This window comes from Corvus kubaryi, unplaced genomic scaffold (genome assembly GCF_017639235.1).
Source record: "Corvus kubaryi isolate FWS band 111438036 unplaced genomic scaffold, C.kubaryi_AGA036_p1.0 124, whole genome shotgun sequence".
In the NCBI taxonomy this organism is placed as follows: Eukaryota; Metazoa; Chordata; class Aves; order Passeriformes; family Corvidae; genus Corvus; species Corvus kubaryi.
Window position 1 is genome coordinate 2,219,462 of NW_024580659.1, and position 14,400 is coordinate 2,233,861.

Genomic DNA, 14,400 nt, shown 5'->3' on the forward strand with positions numbered 1-14,400 from the left:
CCCAAAACACATCCTGAGCACTCACCCATGCAGAGTGTCCCATCACCAGCGTAGCCTTCCTTGCAAACACAGGTTCTCTCTCCTGGGGACACTTTGGTGCACACAGCGTGCACGGAGCAGCCACCGTGGTCAATAGTGCAGGGATCTATTTCTGTGACCACAAACAAGAAGAGCAGGATCAGCTCAGAGCACCTAGGAATGATCAACTGTGCCAGAATGATCATCTATCTTAAAAAAATCACAACATCTTGTTAAAATCCCTTTGTTTCCCGATGAAACTTTTGGTTCTTTAAGGGCTTGGGGCCTCATCCAGACCTGAGAGAGGCCAGTTCAAGTAAATAAGCTGCTAAGCTGCTTTTTTTCCCTCCGTATTCACCTTCCAAGAAGGGCAATACTGAAAATAAATTGGAATGTCTACCAGTGTTTTGACTGTTACAATTTTATTGCTTGTTTTTCCCTCGTCTGTTTGCTTTTGACATAGACAAGGCTTGTAATGTAGCTCTGGTGCAGTATCCTGAAATCCCACCCCATTTTGGCTCTACTGCTGCACTATTACCTGGCTTTGGCATGGCCAGCAAATAGAAGAATCACAAAGTTCTAGGGAATTGAAATTCTCATATTCCAAGGATTCATGGCCAACACTGTAACAACTTTGCCACCAATACTGTGATATTAGAATGAGTACAACCCATTCATGTGCATCAGGCAATAAGAACTGCCCTCCTACACTTGCCTGCCTTTTTATCCCTCTCTTGCAGGCTTTAGCAACACCAAGAGCATCCTGTGTGAAGTTCTGGACTGGAAAACATCTCTACTAAGGCATGGCAGAGTTCACGGTGGATGTCTGAGAGCAAAAGGATTTGAGTGATCTTTGCTTTGGCAACTTCCTGCCATTTATTTCTCCTTGTCTTTGCTGGACATACCTGTGCAATGGGTCCCATTCCCTGTGTATCCAGCAGAGCAGAAGCAGGTAGGGAGGGAATCTGTGGAACTGTTGAGGCAGCTGAAACAAGACAGGCATAAACAATCACTGAACAACATCTCCTGATTTGCTTGGCTGGTGGGAAGCACTGTACAAATCTGGCGTATGCAAGAGACCACAATGACCACAGGAGGCACATTCCAGGTATTCCTTCGCAGCTCCAAACACTCCTGGTGTCCAGTCCAGGCCTCCCACAGTGCACCCTCACCACACCCACGAGCTTCTGCAAGGTACAAGGGGGATGGCAGGGTCCTGGTTCCTAAAACAGGAGACCGGATAATGGATGGAGAAGGGAGCACAAGGGAGTCATTCCAGCCCTGTTTCATTCCTTGGCAGGGGCAGAAAGGGCTTGTAAATGGCTGGTTGATTTGTTACATGAATAAGGCCAGGTTTGGACTACCTTGGAATCTCTGCTTTCTCCATCCACACATGCTGAAGAAACTCGGAATGGATTTATGCTCGGACAGACAAAATCCTTGGGGAGACTACACATGGCACAGCTCCAAAGAGAGTTCCCAGAAAGGAACTGACAATTATGTATCTTTAATGAGTAGGCACCTTCTCCCAGCCCTCTGCCAAGCCCTAAGCCAGAATCACCTCTGTGTGAAACACACACAAACACACATGGATGACTCTGCACTTACTTGGCCATTTGATGGCAAGTGTTATTGCACAAGTCAATCTTGATTCCTGCAAGAGAAAACACAAATATAACCTGGAATTTTCAACTGGGGCCATTTCTGCCATCTAGAGAAAAGGAGTCTGCAAACCAGGAGTGATGCTAACACTCTTGTCCTATGTGGCAGCAGGAAAATCTCATGGGATTTATGTTTTGGCACTTTGCCAAAAGTGAATTGGAGTGAATTTGATGTTCTCTGTCTGAGTAGTGGTTCAATTTGATTTTATCTGTGATTTTATCTCCGCACTGGTAGGAATGAAACAAAGACTGTTAATGACTTGTTAATCCAGACATACAGAGCCATTTGGCTTTGGCCCTTTAGAAGCAAAAGATGAACTGCTTTCATGCTTGACATTTACACTAGAAAGGACAGCTCTGCTTGATTTCTATTTCTAAATTCACAATAAAATCAATCTTGTGTGCAAACCTTTAAAATTCCAAGATATTTAGAAGCTCAGGTTTGTCCTCACCCAAATGCTAATCAAAATCCCAAATCCATCTTCAATGTGTTACTTTGACACACAATGACAGATGTATTGAACACTGCAGACCACAGCCTGAGCTCACCTGAGTGAATGGATCTGTGAGCAGAAAAAGCAGCTCAGCAAACACACTGGGGCCTTTTGAAAATTCAAATCAAGCCCTGCCACATTCTTAGGCAAGCAACAGGAGTCATGGTCAACCCAATGTGGCTGGAAGCTCCCATCTCTCTCACAGAGCAAGGGGCTGTTTTTGAGGTGCCTCTAATCTCAGCAGAGGTAGAAGCAGTGATAGGCTTTTCCTGATTTACCAAAATTACTCGAGGGCTCATATGCTGTTGGGGAAGTCCCAGCAAATGCAGCCTGTGTGCAGGAATGAGTGAGCAAAGCCTGAAAAGGTGTTGGGGGAATGCAGAGTACATGTGACCCTGTGGTCAGAGCAGACAGAGCTCTCTGGCAGCTCAAGAGGATCACTCAGATTACACCAGAGGCCCCTTCACACTCACGTACTTTCTTGGCAGGTAGGGCCCGTCCAGCCCGGGAAGCACTCGCAGCTCCCGTCCCCTCGCAGTCCATCGTTACAAATGCCGTTGTCACAGGCACATTCTGCAGGGGAGATACAAACACCACTGCCAAACCAGCCAGGTCTCAGCAGAGTCTTGCTGCCGTTTCACTGGCTGCTCTTTTCCTAATCCAACACATCAAACTGTCATCAAGAAAATGTCACAAGAGTATCAAAAGAAAATGTCACAGGAGTATCAGGTCTTGATCCCTCACTGCCAGGCCAGAAGGCCCAGGAACAGACCACCTGCCTCTACTTGCTGTAGTTTGGGTGGCAGCAGGATGGGCAGCATATGCTTGGTTTGAGGATGCAAAATGGGGCCACTCCTCTGGCTGGCCACAAGTGCTCACTCCTGCTGTCTCTCTCTCAGAGATCTGGGAGCCATTTGCCTGTCCCAGAGTCCTGGGACATTTCTGCCCTCCCACCACTCCTCCTGAGAGCTGAGATGTGGCCACTTTTCTGCCCTTGCACGCAGTTTGGTAGAGCCAAGCTGCCATAGCCATCGGTGTCACCTGATTTGCAGTCGGCTCCATATCGTCCCACTTCACACATCTCACAGGCAGTGCCATGGAAACCCTCCAGGCATCGGCACTCCCCACTGCCCTGGATGCCATCCTGGCATTCCCCGTTCCCGGAGCACCACTGGCCTGGCTTCCCGGGGCACATCTCACACATGTGGCCATAGTAGCCGGGGCAGCAGACGGACCTCTGGAAAACCAACAAGAACAAGCTGGGGTGAGCCATCCTGTGCAGCACAGACAAGGTACAGCTTTGTTGTGGGAGCTGCTCGATACCTCTCTCTATGTGATAGCCATAATTTCTGACAACACGTGGAAGGAACAGGCAGGATGGCGTGAACACCCTGAAATGGGGTGCTCTGTTGCCCAGAGCTTCATGTAAAGGTCTGCACTGCCCTTGAGAAACACTGGACCTTTGGTGAGTAACTCAAATGTTCAGTCCTGAGCCTCTCCAGCCTATGTCCTGCCTGTGTCCTCAGTATATCTCTCTGCTGGGCAGAGAGAGGCTCCACCAGGAGGTGATTTAGTTCCAAAGCCTGATTTAACTGCTCTCACTTCTTTCAGCGTCTAGCCACGGAGGGAGGAAATCATGATGGGAGCAAGTTGGACAGTACAGATGATGAGAAACAGCATCTAATGAAGTGCTGCAGAAGTGCCAAATGAAGCACAAGTGCTGACTGAAACTCTCTATGTGAGTACAGCAAGTCTAACTCCCTCTCTCCCTTTTCAATTTCCCATTCCCACTAAACTTTCCAAGTGATGCTGCAACACCTGTAAGACCTCAAATTCACACAAGTCTTTCTTTTACCATTTTCTCTTTAAGCGTTTTCTTCCAGCAACCCATTTTCACAAAACTGGTAGAGGCCATAACACACACGACATGAGGTGTGAGACCTTGTGCTCCTCCCTTTGGTTGGGCTCCAATGAGTCATCAGTTATTCAGGAAGGCACATGCACAAGCAGAATACCATCATTCATGCCTCATTTCCTTAGGAAACCAGACTGCAAACATTCAACTCCTTCTCTTCCTCTGCAGGACAAAACCCAGAGCAACAATACCAAAGCAGCAGATCCCAATCCATCACTGTGCAGACATTTCTGCAGATTTTGGTTTTGTTCCAGTGCCCTCCACCTCCAGGATGGAGAGCGATTCCCAGACGAGCCCAGCCTCAGCTATGCAAAGGCACAAATGCAGCCAGGACTTCAGCACAGCCTGCACTTCCATGGCTGTGTTTCTGACACCCATCTTGCTTTTGCCAAAATGAATCTGAGGCAAATGCTTTTCTCACCAGAGAAACTTTTGCACAGGTGAAATGGCAGCCAAGTATTCTTGTACCCGCAGAGCGCAAATCACAGTGAGCCATATTTCTACTCCCAGGAGGTTCCTGAGGATATAATTGGCATAGACACAAACAGGAGATATTACAATATTTAGACAAACAAAGTACATTTTGGTGCATATAGCAGTGTTCTTGCTTTGTATCTGACAGGAATAGCCCTAAAAATGGGAACTATCCAGAGCTGAGACCAATGAGGCATCTCTGGATGCGAGGTCACCACACAGAGTCTATTTGTTACCTGCCAAACCCATGGTACACATTAGTCTGAATACTGAGAGAAAAAGAATTAGGAACTTTTGGGCATAGGGTAAAGCAGCGAGGCCTAAGAAGCCAGATGTAGCTGCTAGGCAATTTACAGGCAGCATGGAAATGAAGTGCTTAGTTATTTTCCTCTCTGGAAATGTTTGTCACTCACTCACATACAAGCCACAGGCACAACCAGCCCATCTGTGTGAATAAATCAATGGTCCAAGCAGGGAAATTGCTACAGGCATCCCTAAACTGGCTTTCCTTGATGATAATGTCAAGAGTAAAAAATAAATTAAAATAAGACATCTCTTCTTCCCTGTTAAGTGGGGAAAGTAAAGGGCTCCAGAAATTCAGGCAAAGCCTGGAGCCAGCTCTGGATGGAGCTTTGTGATTCATGTCCATGTTTTTCCTGTGTAACCCTTCCTTGGTTTCTGCTTTTTCTTGCAAACCTTGGCAATGGCTGAGCCACAGAGGACTCAAGGGCACATTTTTTCAGGTATCAAGGTGACACCTATAGAGCAATGAAAGGACCTCAAATCATTATCTGCAACCAGTCTGTGAGCTGTCACATGAATCCAAGACTCACCACAAGAACTGATCCAGAAGGACACTTGATCCCCTTCTCACACTTGCCGCACCTTGACTAGGGCACAGAGAACAGGACAAGTCACAAGAGTGCCCTCTACTCACATCACACCAAGACACCAATCTTGAATTACAAGTGCTGCTCTACAGGCTGCTGGCTGGGACAAAGATGTTGTTATCTCTGTGGCTTAAAACACCAAAAGAAGAGATCAAATGCTACACCTTTCCTGAGTCTCAGGGATTTTTGTAGCCCTGGCATTCCTTCAAACAAGGCTGCAAATACTTTTTTTCCTGATCTATAGCAGGCAGACTTACCTCAGTCTGACCTTGCAATCTTCAGGTTTAAGTGGCTCAATTGCCATGAGCTACCAGGTAAGTGCAAGCTGGACTTTAGCCATGACTCCCAGGGAGATCAGACAGCATTTTCTAGGGGAGCTTGTGGTCATGGAATGCAGGAATTGGGCTGGATTTTCCTCCCAGCTGAGTATCTGGGAGTCCCTGCACTAGCCAGCCCCACGGCTGGCACTGTGAGAGAGACTCAGCAAGGGAACTGAACATGATCTGCACAAGAGCTGCATTAGATGTACAGCATCTCCAGGTAGGAGGTGCCAAATCTTCATGATGCCCCATTTCATAAGGTTCATCTGGGGTTACACCACAAGCTACTGCCTCATCCATGAGGAAAGCCAAGGTAGGTTGGCTGTTATCCATCAGCTTGGTTCAGCAGGTGGAGGAACCCTGTGAAATGGTGTCAGCTCCTTGGTCATCACCATTACCTTTAGTATGGTGGTGGTATTGGCAGTGCAGCGATTCTTCTGGATCTGCAGCACTTGGGACACCCCAATCAGGATGCCATTCTTTGTCTCGAAGGATTTTCCATCCAAAGGAATATTGTTGACAAACTTCTGCAAAGCAGAAGAAAACAGCTGAGATGATAACCATCAATTCCCTTTGCATGGATTGCTTGGCAGCTGCCAGATAGTCACATCAGTAAACTTGTGAAGGTGTGCAAAAGAGAAGTGGGAGTATTGAGTCAGCACCCTTAGAAAGTGATAGGTCAAGCCAGACCCTCAGATGGCAGAACAGTCTGCCTCCCTTACCTGGGTGTTGTTTTGGTAAAACATTAGCCAATAGGAGAGGCCTAACATGCTGTTCTTATGAATTCCACTTCTCAAGTCCGCGGGCAAGAGCTTCTCTCCCAGTACAATGTGGTACTGCACTGTTTCATTGTCCTAAATCCACAAAAATACAAATGTTAGGAGCCTTTTCACTTCCTAGAATACAATTCAGTCAGAGGTATGGCATAAGAAGTGCTCCTAAGAACCTGTAATGACTAATTAACCCCACAGAGCCTAGTAACTCTCTATCACAGGTGACTGATCACACTTGATGATTCTGATACTTGATGAAGCCATTCGTGTTTTTTGGAACCTTTCAGAAGTCTGAAAATTGCCACAGCCAGCCAGGAAGTGGAACATACTGTGCCATCTATGCACATACTAATTTACTCTGCACTTGGGGTCCAAATACTCTTTTCAGATCCCACTGCAACAACCAAGAAAACCTCTCATTTCTCTGCCATATTTCTGCCAGCTTTTAGCATCAGATATTCATCTCCTCTCCATGCTGAAATCCCTGGAGCTTGTTTGGTATTTGGCAGTGTACATGCCCCTGCACTCACCACAATACACATTCAAACTGCATGCAAGCAGTGAGCTTACCAGCTGGGTCACATTGGCAGCATGGCAGTACTCCTCAATGGAATTATTTCCAGGAACAAAAATTGTGTATTGTTCAGAGGACTCAACTTTCCCAGTGAGCTGGTACTCCTAAAAAATGTTCAAACAGTAACATTAGCAATTACCCTTGGACTCATTAAAACCCAAACCACACATGAGATCAATTACAAAGGCAAGAGGAAATGCTTGAAAATGGGTTATACAACTTCTACTCAGCCACACACATCTGATTGCTTGCTCCTCATCCTGGCTGACATAAGAGCAGCTTCCCATCTATGAAAAAGTCTTCCCTTTCCTCTGGGTTTCTCTGCCTTGTACAGGGATGAGAGCACCTGCAGTAGACAGGTCATCTTCTACTGTAATACATGCCAGTGATGTAGAGATCTAACTGTAATTATATAACTCTTTGGCTGCTCAGAAGGGCTTTCCTAGAAGATCCCTCATGTAGGACACACATGATCTCCCTTCCTTACCAGGCAGTCCAAATTTAGGTCCCCCAGCACAGGGTAAGGTGGGCATTTGCTTAAAAGACAGTTCTGACAGTGACAGCTGGGCTCACCTCGACTGCTTACCTCTAGCAACTCCTTGAATGTGCTGAACGAGGCCACTGCGTTGAGCTGTTCCTGCAGACCTGGAGGGCTCGGTGGGATATCTCCTGGGGGTGGCAACAAAACCTGCAGAAGAAGTGGGTTCAGAGCAAGGCTGAGCAAGGGGCTGAGGGGAATCACACTGGACTCCTGCCCTGCTTCCAAGAAAGGCAATTAAAAGGCCTCATTTTACACAATCCTGCAATAGCCTGAACTCAGCTATCAGCCAAGAGAAGGGGAACTCTCCTCCCACTTGTCCTGGAGACAAATGTTTTAAACACTGAATACTGCTGCACAGGAAACATCTGTCAGGACCTTGTGATAACCTCATATATTTTGCCTTTATATCCCTTCCTAACTGTCCAGACATGTATTCCTCCTTGGTCCTATCACAGAGGCTGCTACACAAAGCTGCTGCTACAACTGCAGCATTTCCCAGTGTCACATGTACTGACATACCTTACTGAGGACATGGATAATGCCATTGCTGGCAGGGATGTCACTGACAACTACACTTGCATTCTGGATGGTCAATACCTGCACAAGGACCAGAGGGAGAAGCAAAAGAATTAGGAAATGCCAAGCAAGTCCAAAACAAATACATTGTTCATTCAAGCCTGCACATGGTTAATCTGGGTACAGCTTTTGAAAGATGCCTGCATTTGAGGGCACCAGTGTCCCATCCAGGCTCCCCACTGGATACAGCAGCCCCTCAGCAGTTAAATTTGAGATTGTACACGAGCCGAGCCGTATGTAAGAAACCCTTACACCACTCGTGGTGTTTATCTGCCATCTGGTCTGTGGGTTGAGAGTGGGTAATTCTGGCCTGTCGTACTTTCTGAGCTTTTCAGCAGTGAAGACACCTTCAAGGAAGTGGGCTCTGAGGGGAACAAAATCAGATAAAGAAAACATTAGGGAACTGTTGGTAATGACTGGGAGATAAGACCTTACCACCCAACATTCACATCTCTCACATGAAGTAGTTTAGCATGTGGTGAGAACAATGGAGAGAACTGTTCTGCTGCCATCTAACTGGGAAAATCTCCCTCTGCAAATACATGAAAAACAAACCCACTTCCCATGGTCTGTGATCTGTTTTGTTTTAAATGCCTACTTAATTTTTGCATGCTAGATATTTAAATTTGCTTCTATATTTATCTCAAGATATCTCCTTATTGGTCATGCACAAGAAAAAATCCATCTCATGGCTTTGTTGCTGTTGTTTGGCCCAGTAAAGCAAAGGCAAGAAGCTCCTAGTACCTGACTAAAAATGGCAGGGTGTAGGGGGTCAACCAGAAATCTTTGTCAGAATTGCTCAAGTTCTTGATAGCTGCCTCTGATGGCACCAGGACAGTGACATTGGTTCCTGCTGGGATGCTGAAGAGAGATTTCTGTTGTCCAAAGCACAAAAATGAACAAATAAGACACGCCATTGCCACATTTAGAGTGCAAAATACAGCCAACAGCCATCCCGCTCTTGCAGTCATGTGAAAGGGATGTGAAGGAGCACAGCACATGCTCAGCAGCACAGCAGGCTCTCCTGGGTTCTCCTGGGCACAGCAGTCAATGAATGCCACAGGTAGTTTAGCCAAAACAGCTGACATCTGATTGCCAAGGGAAAACCTGCTGCTTTAAGCTCTACTTTCCCAATTCAGTTTTCCTTCAAACACATTTAATCATATCCACGAATCCTTTTTGAACCCCCAACATCAGTCCTGGGGGAGGGATCAAGATAATTGCTGGCAAAAGCAATGTATGCAGCAGGCCAGGTGAGCTAAAGCTCATTTAGAGGCTGTCCATCATAGTGTGTTTCTACAGGCTTGCTGCAGTCTGTGGAGGGTCTCGCTTAATCCCACACCAAAGACAGGGAAGCAGCAATGAGAAAAGGAACAAACACACAGTGTAATGTCCCAAAGGATGTTCTTCTGAAAAACAGTGTTATAATGCCACCCCTTCTTTCCCTTCTGTGTTGTTTTTTGATGGCCAGGAGTTACAGATGGTACAACCATGAAAATTAAGTGTAACACAGCCCCAGCTTCCTCCACTCATGACCCTCATTCTACCACAAACTCCACAGTTTTTCTACATGCCTGCTCTGGAGCCATTTCTACATTGCTTTGTTTTGTTTTCTCTGAAGATAAATGGAGTTGCATGTCCTTTAACAGACTCACTCACAGAACTTACATGTGTGGGTGTCCCATGGTTTCTCTTACCTTAACCCAGTTGTAGAAGCCTGCAAAGTGGGAATTCCTGGCCAGCTCCTTTCAAATAGAAACAACAGAAGAGTTACCTCTGCTGAGCACAGGGTACAGGGCTGGGGGACTCAGGGTGCAGGAAAGGAGCCCTTTGCAATATCAAATCTGCAACCACGACTTAGACATTCCTCTCACTTCACAACCGTTACAGGCACCATGCGTTGTGAGGAGAGATGGGCATTTCAAAAGCAAACTTCACCCATTAAAAAATATATATTCCCAAATAAACAAACTCTTTTCAACTAATTTGCAATAAGTTAATGTGTATCAGGGACAAAAGATTGAATCCAAAATAGCCTTTGATATTTCTAATGACAGAAAACAGGCCTGACAGCTCTGACCTGAAAAACTTTCTGAACAACAAAGAAAAGGTGACTTATTGCACAGGACAGGTGCTCCCTGCACAGGGGTGAAGCAGCTTAGAAATTATGGTTTCACTGGCAGTAATTAGTCTTGGCATTGCTTCTGTCCCTGTGGCCTTGGAATACAATTGTGCTTCAGGCTGATGCTGGGAGAAGGAGTCAACTCAGGTAACAGAGAAAAGTAAAGTAAGAGCAGAGCCAGTTCTCTCCAGCCTCAAAAAGGCCTCAGACATTTGCCCTTCACTAACTTTTAGAATGTCCCCATAGCACGTCATGCCATCTCCGATGTAGCCCTCAGAGCAAACACAGGATCTCTCTCCTCCACCAAGGGGTACACATGTAGCCTGAAAATACAAGGAAAGGAAGGAGAAATTAGAGAGCAAACACATGTTATGTAGTGTTATACCTATCTCAGAATTGAATTCTGGCCTTCCAAGGGCTGGGCTAGAGTAGCACACACAAACACCTTCCACCTGCTGCCTTTATGGCACTGAGTGCTCCCCTCATGCAGCTGAGCCTAGATGATTGCTTTGGTTGTGTGAACCCACAAAAATCAGAGGATCCATCTCTGGAGCACATCAGTGCAGGCCAGTAAGATGATATAACATAAACCCTTGTAATTCTCTCAATGCCATGGCTGCTGCAAAACCTGTCAGTAAGCAGGTGAACCTCCCCTGCCATGCCAGCCTTAGGACAGCTCTTTAGTTACTCACCAGGTCATGGCAGCCACCATTGTCCATGAGGCATGGGTTGATTGCATCACAGCTGTGGCCATCGCCAGCATAACCCCTCTTGCAGACACACTTGCTCTGCAAGAAAGAGACATTTCAGTTTTATAGACTTACCAGAGCATCCTCATTTACTATTCAAAAAAGGCCTAAGGCAGCAAAACTTATCCTTAATTTATTTTCCCAGGTTTTCTTCCTGGTCCCTCAAGACCTGGAAATGTGGAGTTGTTTCCTTAGCAGAGCATCATCCTCTATCACAGCACACAAGCTGCCTGGTTACTCAAAACATTGATCTCTCACGTTGCTTGGCTGTGGGAGTCACTTGAAGATGGTGGTTTCCTCCTTTATTTCCAGGTTTTTAGGGAATGACAGAGACTTCATGAATGGCAGAAAGAGGAGAGGAGTTGATTTCAAAGCTTTCTGCTTTCAAGATAACTAGGAGAGCACTTGCATATCGCACCTCACTAAGATCTGCTACAACTTTTGTACCTTTTTTTCAGCACATTGTGCAACTCTCCCCTGGCTCAGTGGGGAGAAGCAGCACCCTGACAAGTCCCCTCTCATGAGTGCCTTGCCTTCCTCTTATCTCAACATGCTTTACTCTGGGCCCAGCTCCCTCCACAGACTGTGTGAACAGGTGCACATGCTCTTCAATGCTGTGGTCTGGGGACAGGGGGATGCAGCAAGTGGTGCCTTAGATCAAGCTGTATTGCTGCACAAGCCCCCGAGTCGAGTAGCAGTCCTGAACACACCAGTGCATCTCACACACAAATGCATGCTCATGCTGCAGCTGGTGTTTCTGGCTGTAGACAAGCAAGCTTGGCTGCTGGCCAGCCCAATTTTTATCCCTGGCAATCCAAGGCCACCTCAGAGCAGCTGAGGAAGTGTTAATTCTACCATCAGGCTGCTTAGCTTTGCTCATACCTGTCCAGGCCCGATGTAAATGCAGTCGGCGTTGAGGTGGCAGTTCCCTCTGCTCTCCAGCATGCAGTTGTCTATGGGCACACAGGCCTTCCCATCCCCAGTCCAGCCCACATTGCACTGGCAGGTGGCAGTGCCAGGTCCTGTACTGGTGCACAGGGCCTTCAGGAGAAGGGAGAGAGAAGGAATTACATTCAGCAGAAGGGAGAGAGTGCAAAGAAAATACAACAACAAATCTCCTTCCTCACACTGTGGGGAATTTCTGACTGACCAACTCTGATTCCAGCACTGGGGATGGGGGTGGAAGCATCTTCTCCAGGAGAGTAATGGAAAGCTTCATAATAAAGTGATTCTGGAAATATTTTGTTTTTTAAGAGAGGTAGACACTTGTGTCTAAGGTGGCTCAGAACTCACAGAGCATTCATTACCATTGTGTAAAGCTCTTTCATTACACAATAAGTATTCCCTGAAAAGGAGGACCACAATCTCCTGCCTGGACATGTGGGATGGAATTAATGATAGATGGCAGATCTCTCTCAGGAAAGACCTACTTTGTACCCAGTGCCATCCTATTCTCTTCTATATGGCCCAATGTCTTCCTCTGACTGAAGGGTCTAATTTATGATGAGGCCTGACCATTTGGCAGCAATTTCCAACATAAAGCACCACAGTCTTTAACCATGGATAATAATGTAGTGTTGATGGTTACTGGGAATGTGAGCTGGATCTCACAGTTAAGCTATAGCCTGAACATAACAACAGAGAAAGTAACACATGTCAGAAGAGCTTGAGGGGAATATAATTGCAAATGAAAAATTATCTGTACAGCTAATCTGTGTGACTGATAAAATATCTGGTGTGAATCAGCCAAACTTGGTGTTGACTTGGAGTGTCACATTTTGGCACCAATCCAAATGATCAACATCTTTACAATGACTGTGTCAAGCCACCTGTTATTCCACCACATCTGACAGACAGGAAAAATTAACACACAAAATCTGTAACAGTCCCAGGAGTCCTGGATCCATGCCCTGATTGAGAGGAGCTGCCTCTCCACACTTCACAGTCTGACCCCACTTACGTTCTGTGAACAACCTCCCCGTTCTGGCTGACTGCACAGGTCGATGGGCTGGCAGGAAAACCCATCCCCTTCGTATCCATCCATGCAGATGCACCTTAAAAGTACAAACACAAAAGGGACACAGGTAGAGCAGTCCCCCAGGCAAGCAAGATTGATTACTAGCAGGTTGGCTGAGTTACTCAAACAATCCTGGGCAACAAGTACGCAGACACACACACACAGAGCCACAGGGGTGGTTGTACAATGGCAGTGTGCCCCTGAATGTGCCACAAAGACTGACCTTGCTGTGTCGTTGAGGCTGCAGACAGCATGCTGGTGGCAGTACTGGGACAGCCCACTTGGGCCACAGTTCTTGGATGTCTTGTCACAGAATTTCCCAGTGTAGCCTTCCTTGCAGGACCAGGACTGACACACCCCCCCACTGCCAGGTCTGTTGTCACAGACACCATGGACACAGGCACAATCTGTCAAGGACATGCAGTAAGATCAGTAAGCACAAAAAGTCCAGAACACCACAGTTGTAGATTCCCAACTTTCTTTCAAAATCACTCATGACACCAAATGATCATCCCTTTTTTTTTTTTTTTTTTGACAGAGGGATGTCTGCTGAGAGACATCCATCACAAATCGAGCCTGGCCAGGGAACAGATCCTGTGACTGCCTGGATCCACATTTTCTATAGGCTGTAATTTAGGCTATCGAGCTCAAGGTCATTGTCAACTGTCTTTTGTTTCCTAACAGGACAGATCTAAATTAGGTTGATGTTTCCAAAACCCCCATCAACCACTGTCATATCAAACATGTCTTCTCCACTGTTGTTTGAAGGGACACACATGATGACATTTTTGTCACTCGTGATGCTGGTCTTGACAGAAGGGAATCCAACATACATGAATTTGCACCATTATCCTTGTTCTACATTTTTCTTTAGTCTCTCCATCAGAGTTACCAACCTTCATCACAGTTCTCGCCATGCTTGTTTGGGTTTGCACAGATGTGGCAGGCTGTGCCTTTGAAACCTTCAAAGCAGTGACAGTTGCCATTCCCTTGTATGCCATCGCTGCACTGGAAGGAAAACAAAAAGAAAACCAAAGTGGTTGAAACTCAGGGAAATGCCAAGGCCTTGATATCCATCAAAGGCACTTTGATACTCACAGTAACAAACAGGACTTTGAAGAGTGCTGGTAGTAATACAAGATCCCACACAGCCAGAGCTGTCCCCCACAGCCATGACCTGATTCACACTGAATGTATGCCACTCTCCCTGGATCTTCTGCTACCACTGCTGCAGCCTTGGAGCACAAACTCTGATTTGTACTTCTCTACAGCTACG

General features: G+C 46.4%; 1 protein-coding gene across 1 annotated transcript in view; it reads right to left on the bottom strand.

Annotated features, from left to right (window-relative positions):
* STAB1 (stabilin 1) overlaps positions 1-14,400 on the bottom strand; it is a 51,891-nt gene that overhangs the window by 13,575 nt on the left and 23,916 nt on the right. The window contains exons 22-42 of the mRNA XM_042017909.1: positions 14,021-14,132; positions 13,348-13,531; positions 13,068-13,161; positions 11,990-12,148; positions 11,051-11,146; positions 10,586-10,681; positions 9,934-9,981; positions 8,981-9,111; positions 8,489-8,600; positions 8,180-8,257; positions 7,706-7,807; positions 7,116-7,223; positions 6,495-6,626; positions 6,171-6,299; positions 5,396-5,452; positions 4,510-4,605; positions 3,215-3,410; positions 2,651-2,746; positions 1,627-1,672; positions 924-1,003; positions 26-151 (exon numbers count right to left, since the gene is read on the bottom strand). Coding sequence (XP_041873843.1) covers positions 26-151; positions 924-1,003; positions 1,627-1,672; positions 2,651-2,746; positions 3,215-3,410; positions 4,510-4,605; positions 5,396-5,452; positions 6,171-6,299; positions 6,495-6,626; positions 7,116-7,223; positions 7,706-7,807; positions 8,180-8,257; positions 8,489-8,600; positions 8,981-9,111; positions 9,934-9,981; positions 10,586-10,681; positions 11,051-11,146; positions 11,990-12,148; positions 13,068-13,161; positions 13,348-13,531; positions 14,021-14,132 — 2,278 coding nt within the window. The remainder of the gene's footprint in view (positions 1-25; positions 152-923; positions 1,004-1,626; positions 1,673-2,650; positions 2,747-3,214; positions 3,411-4,509; positions 4,606-5,395; positions 5,453-6,170; positions 6,300-6,494; positions 6,627-7,115; positions 7,224-7,705; positions 7,808-8,179; positions 8,258-8,488; positions 8,601-8,980; positions 9,112-9,933; positions 9,982-10,585; positions 10,682-11,050; positions 11,147-11,989; positions 12,149-13,067; positions 13,162-13,347; positions 13,532-14,020; positions 14,133-14,400) is intronic.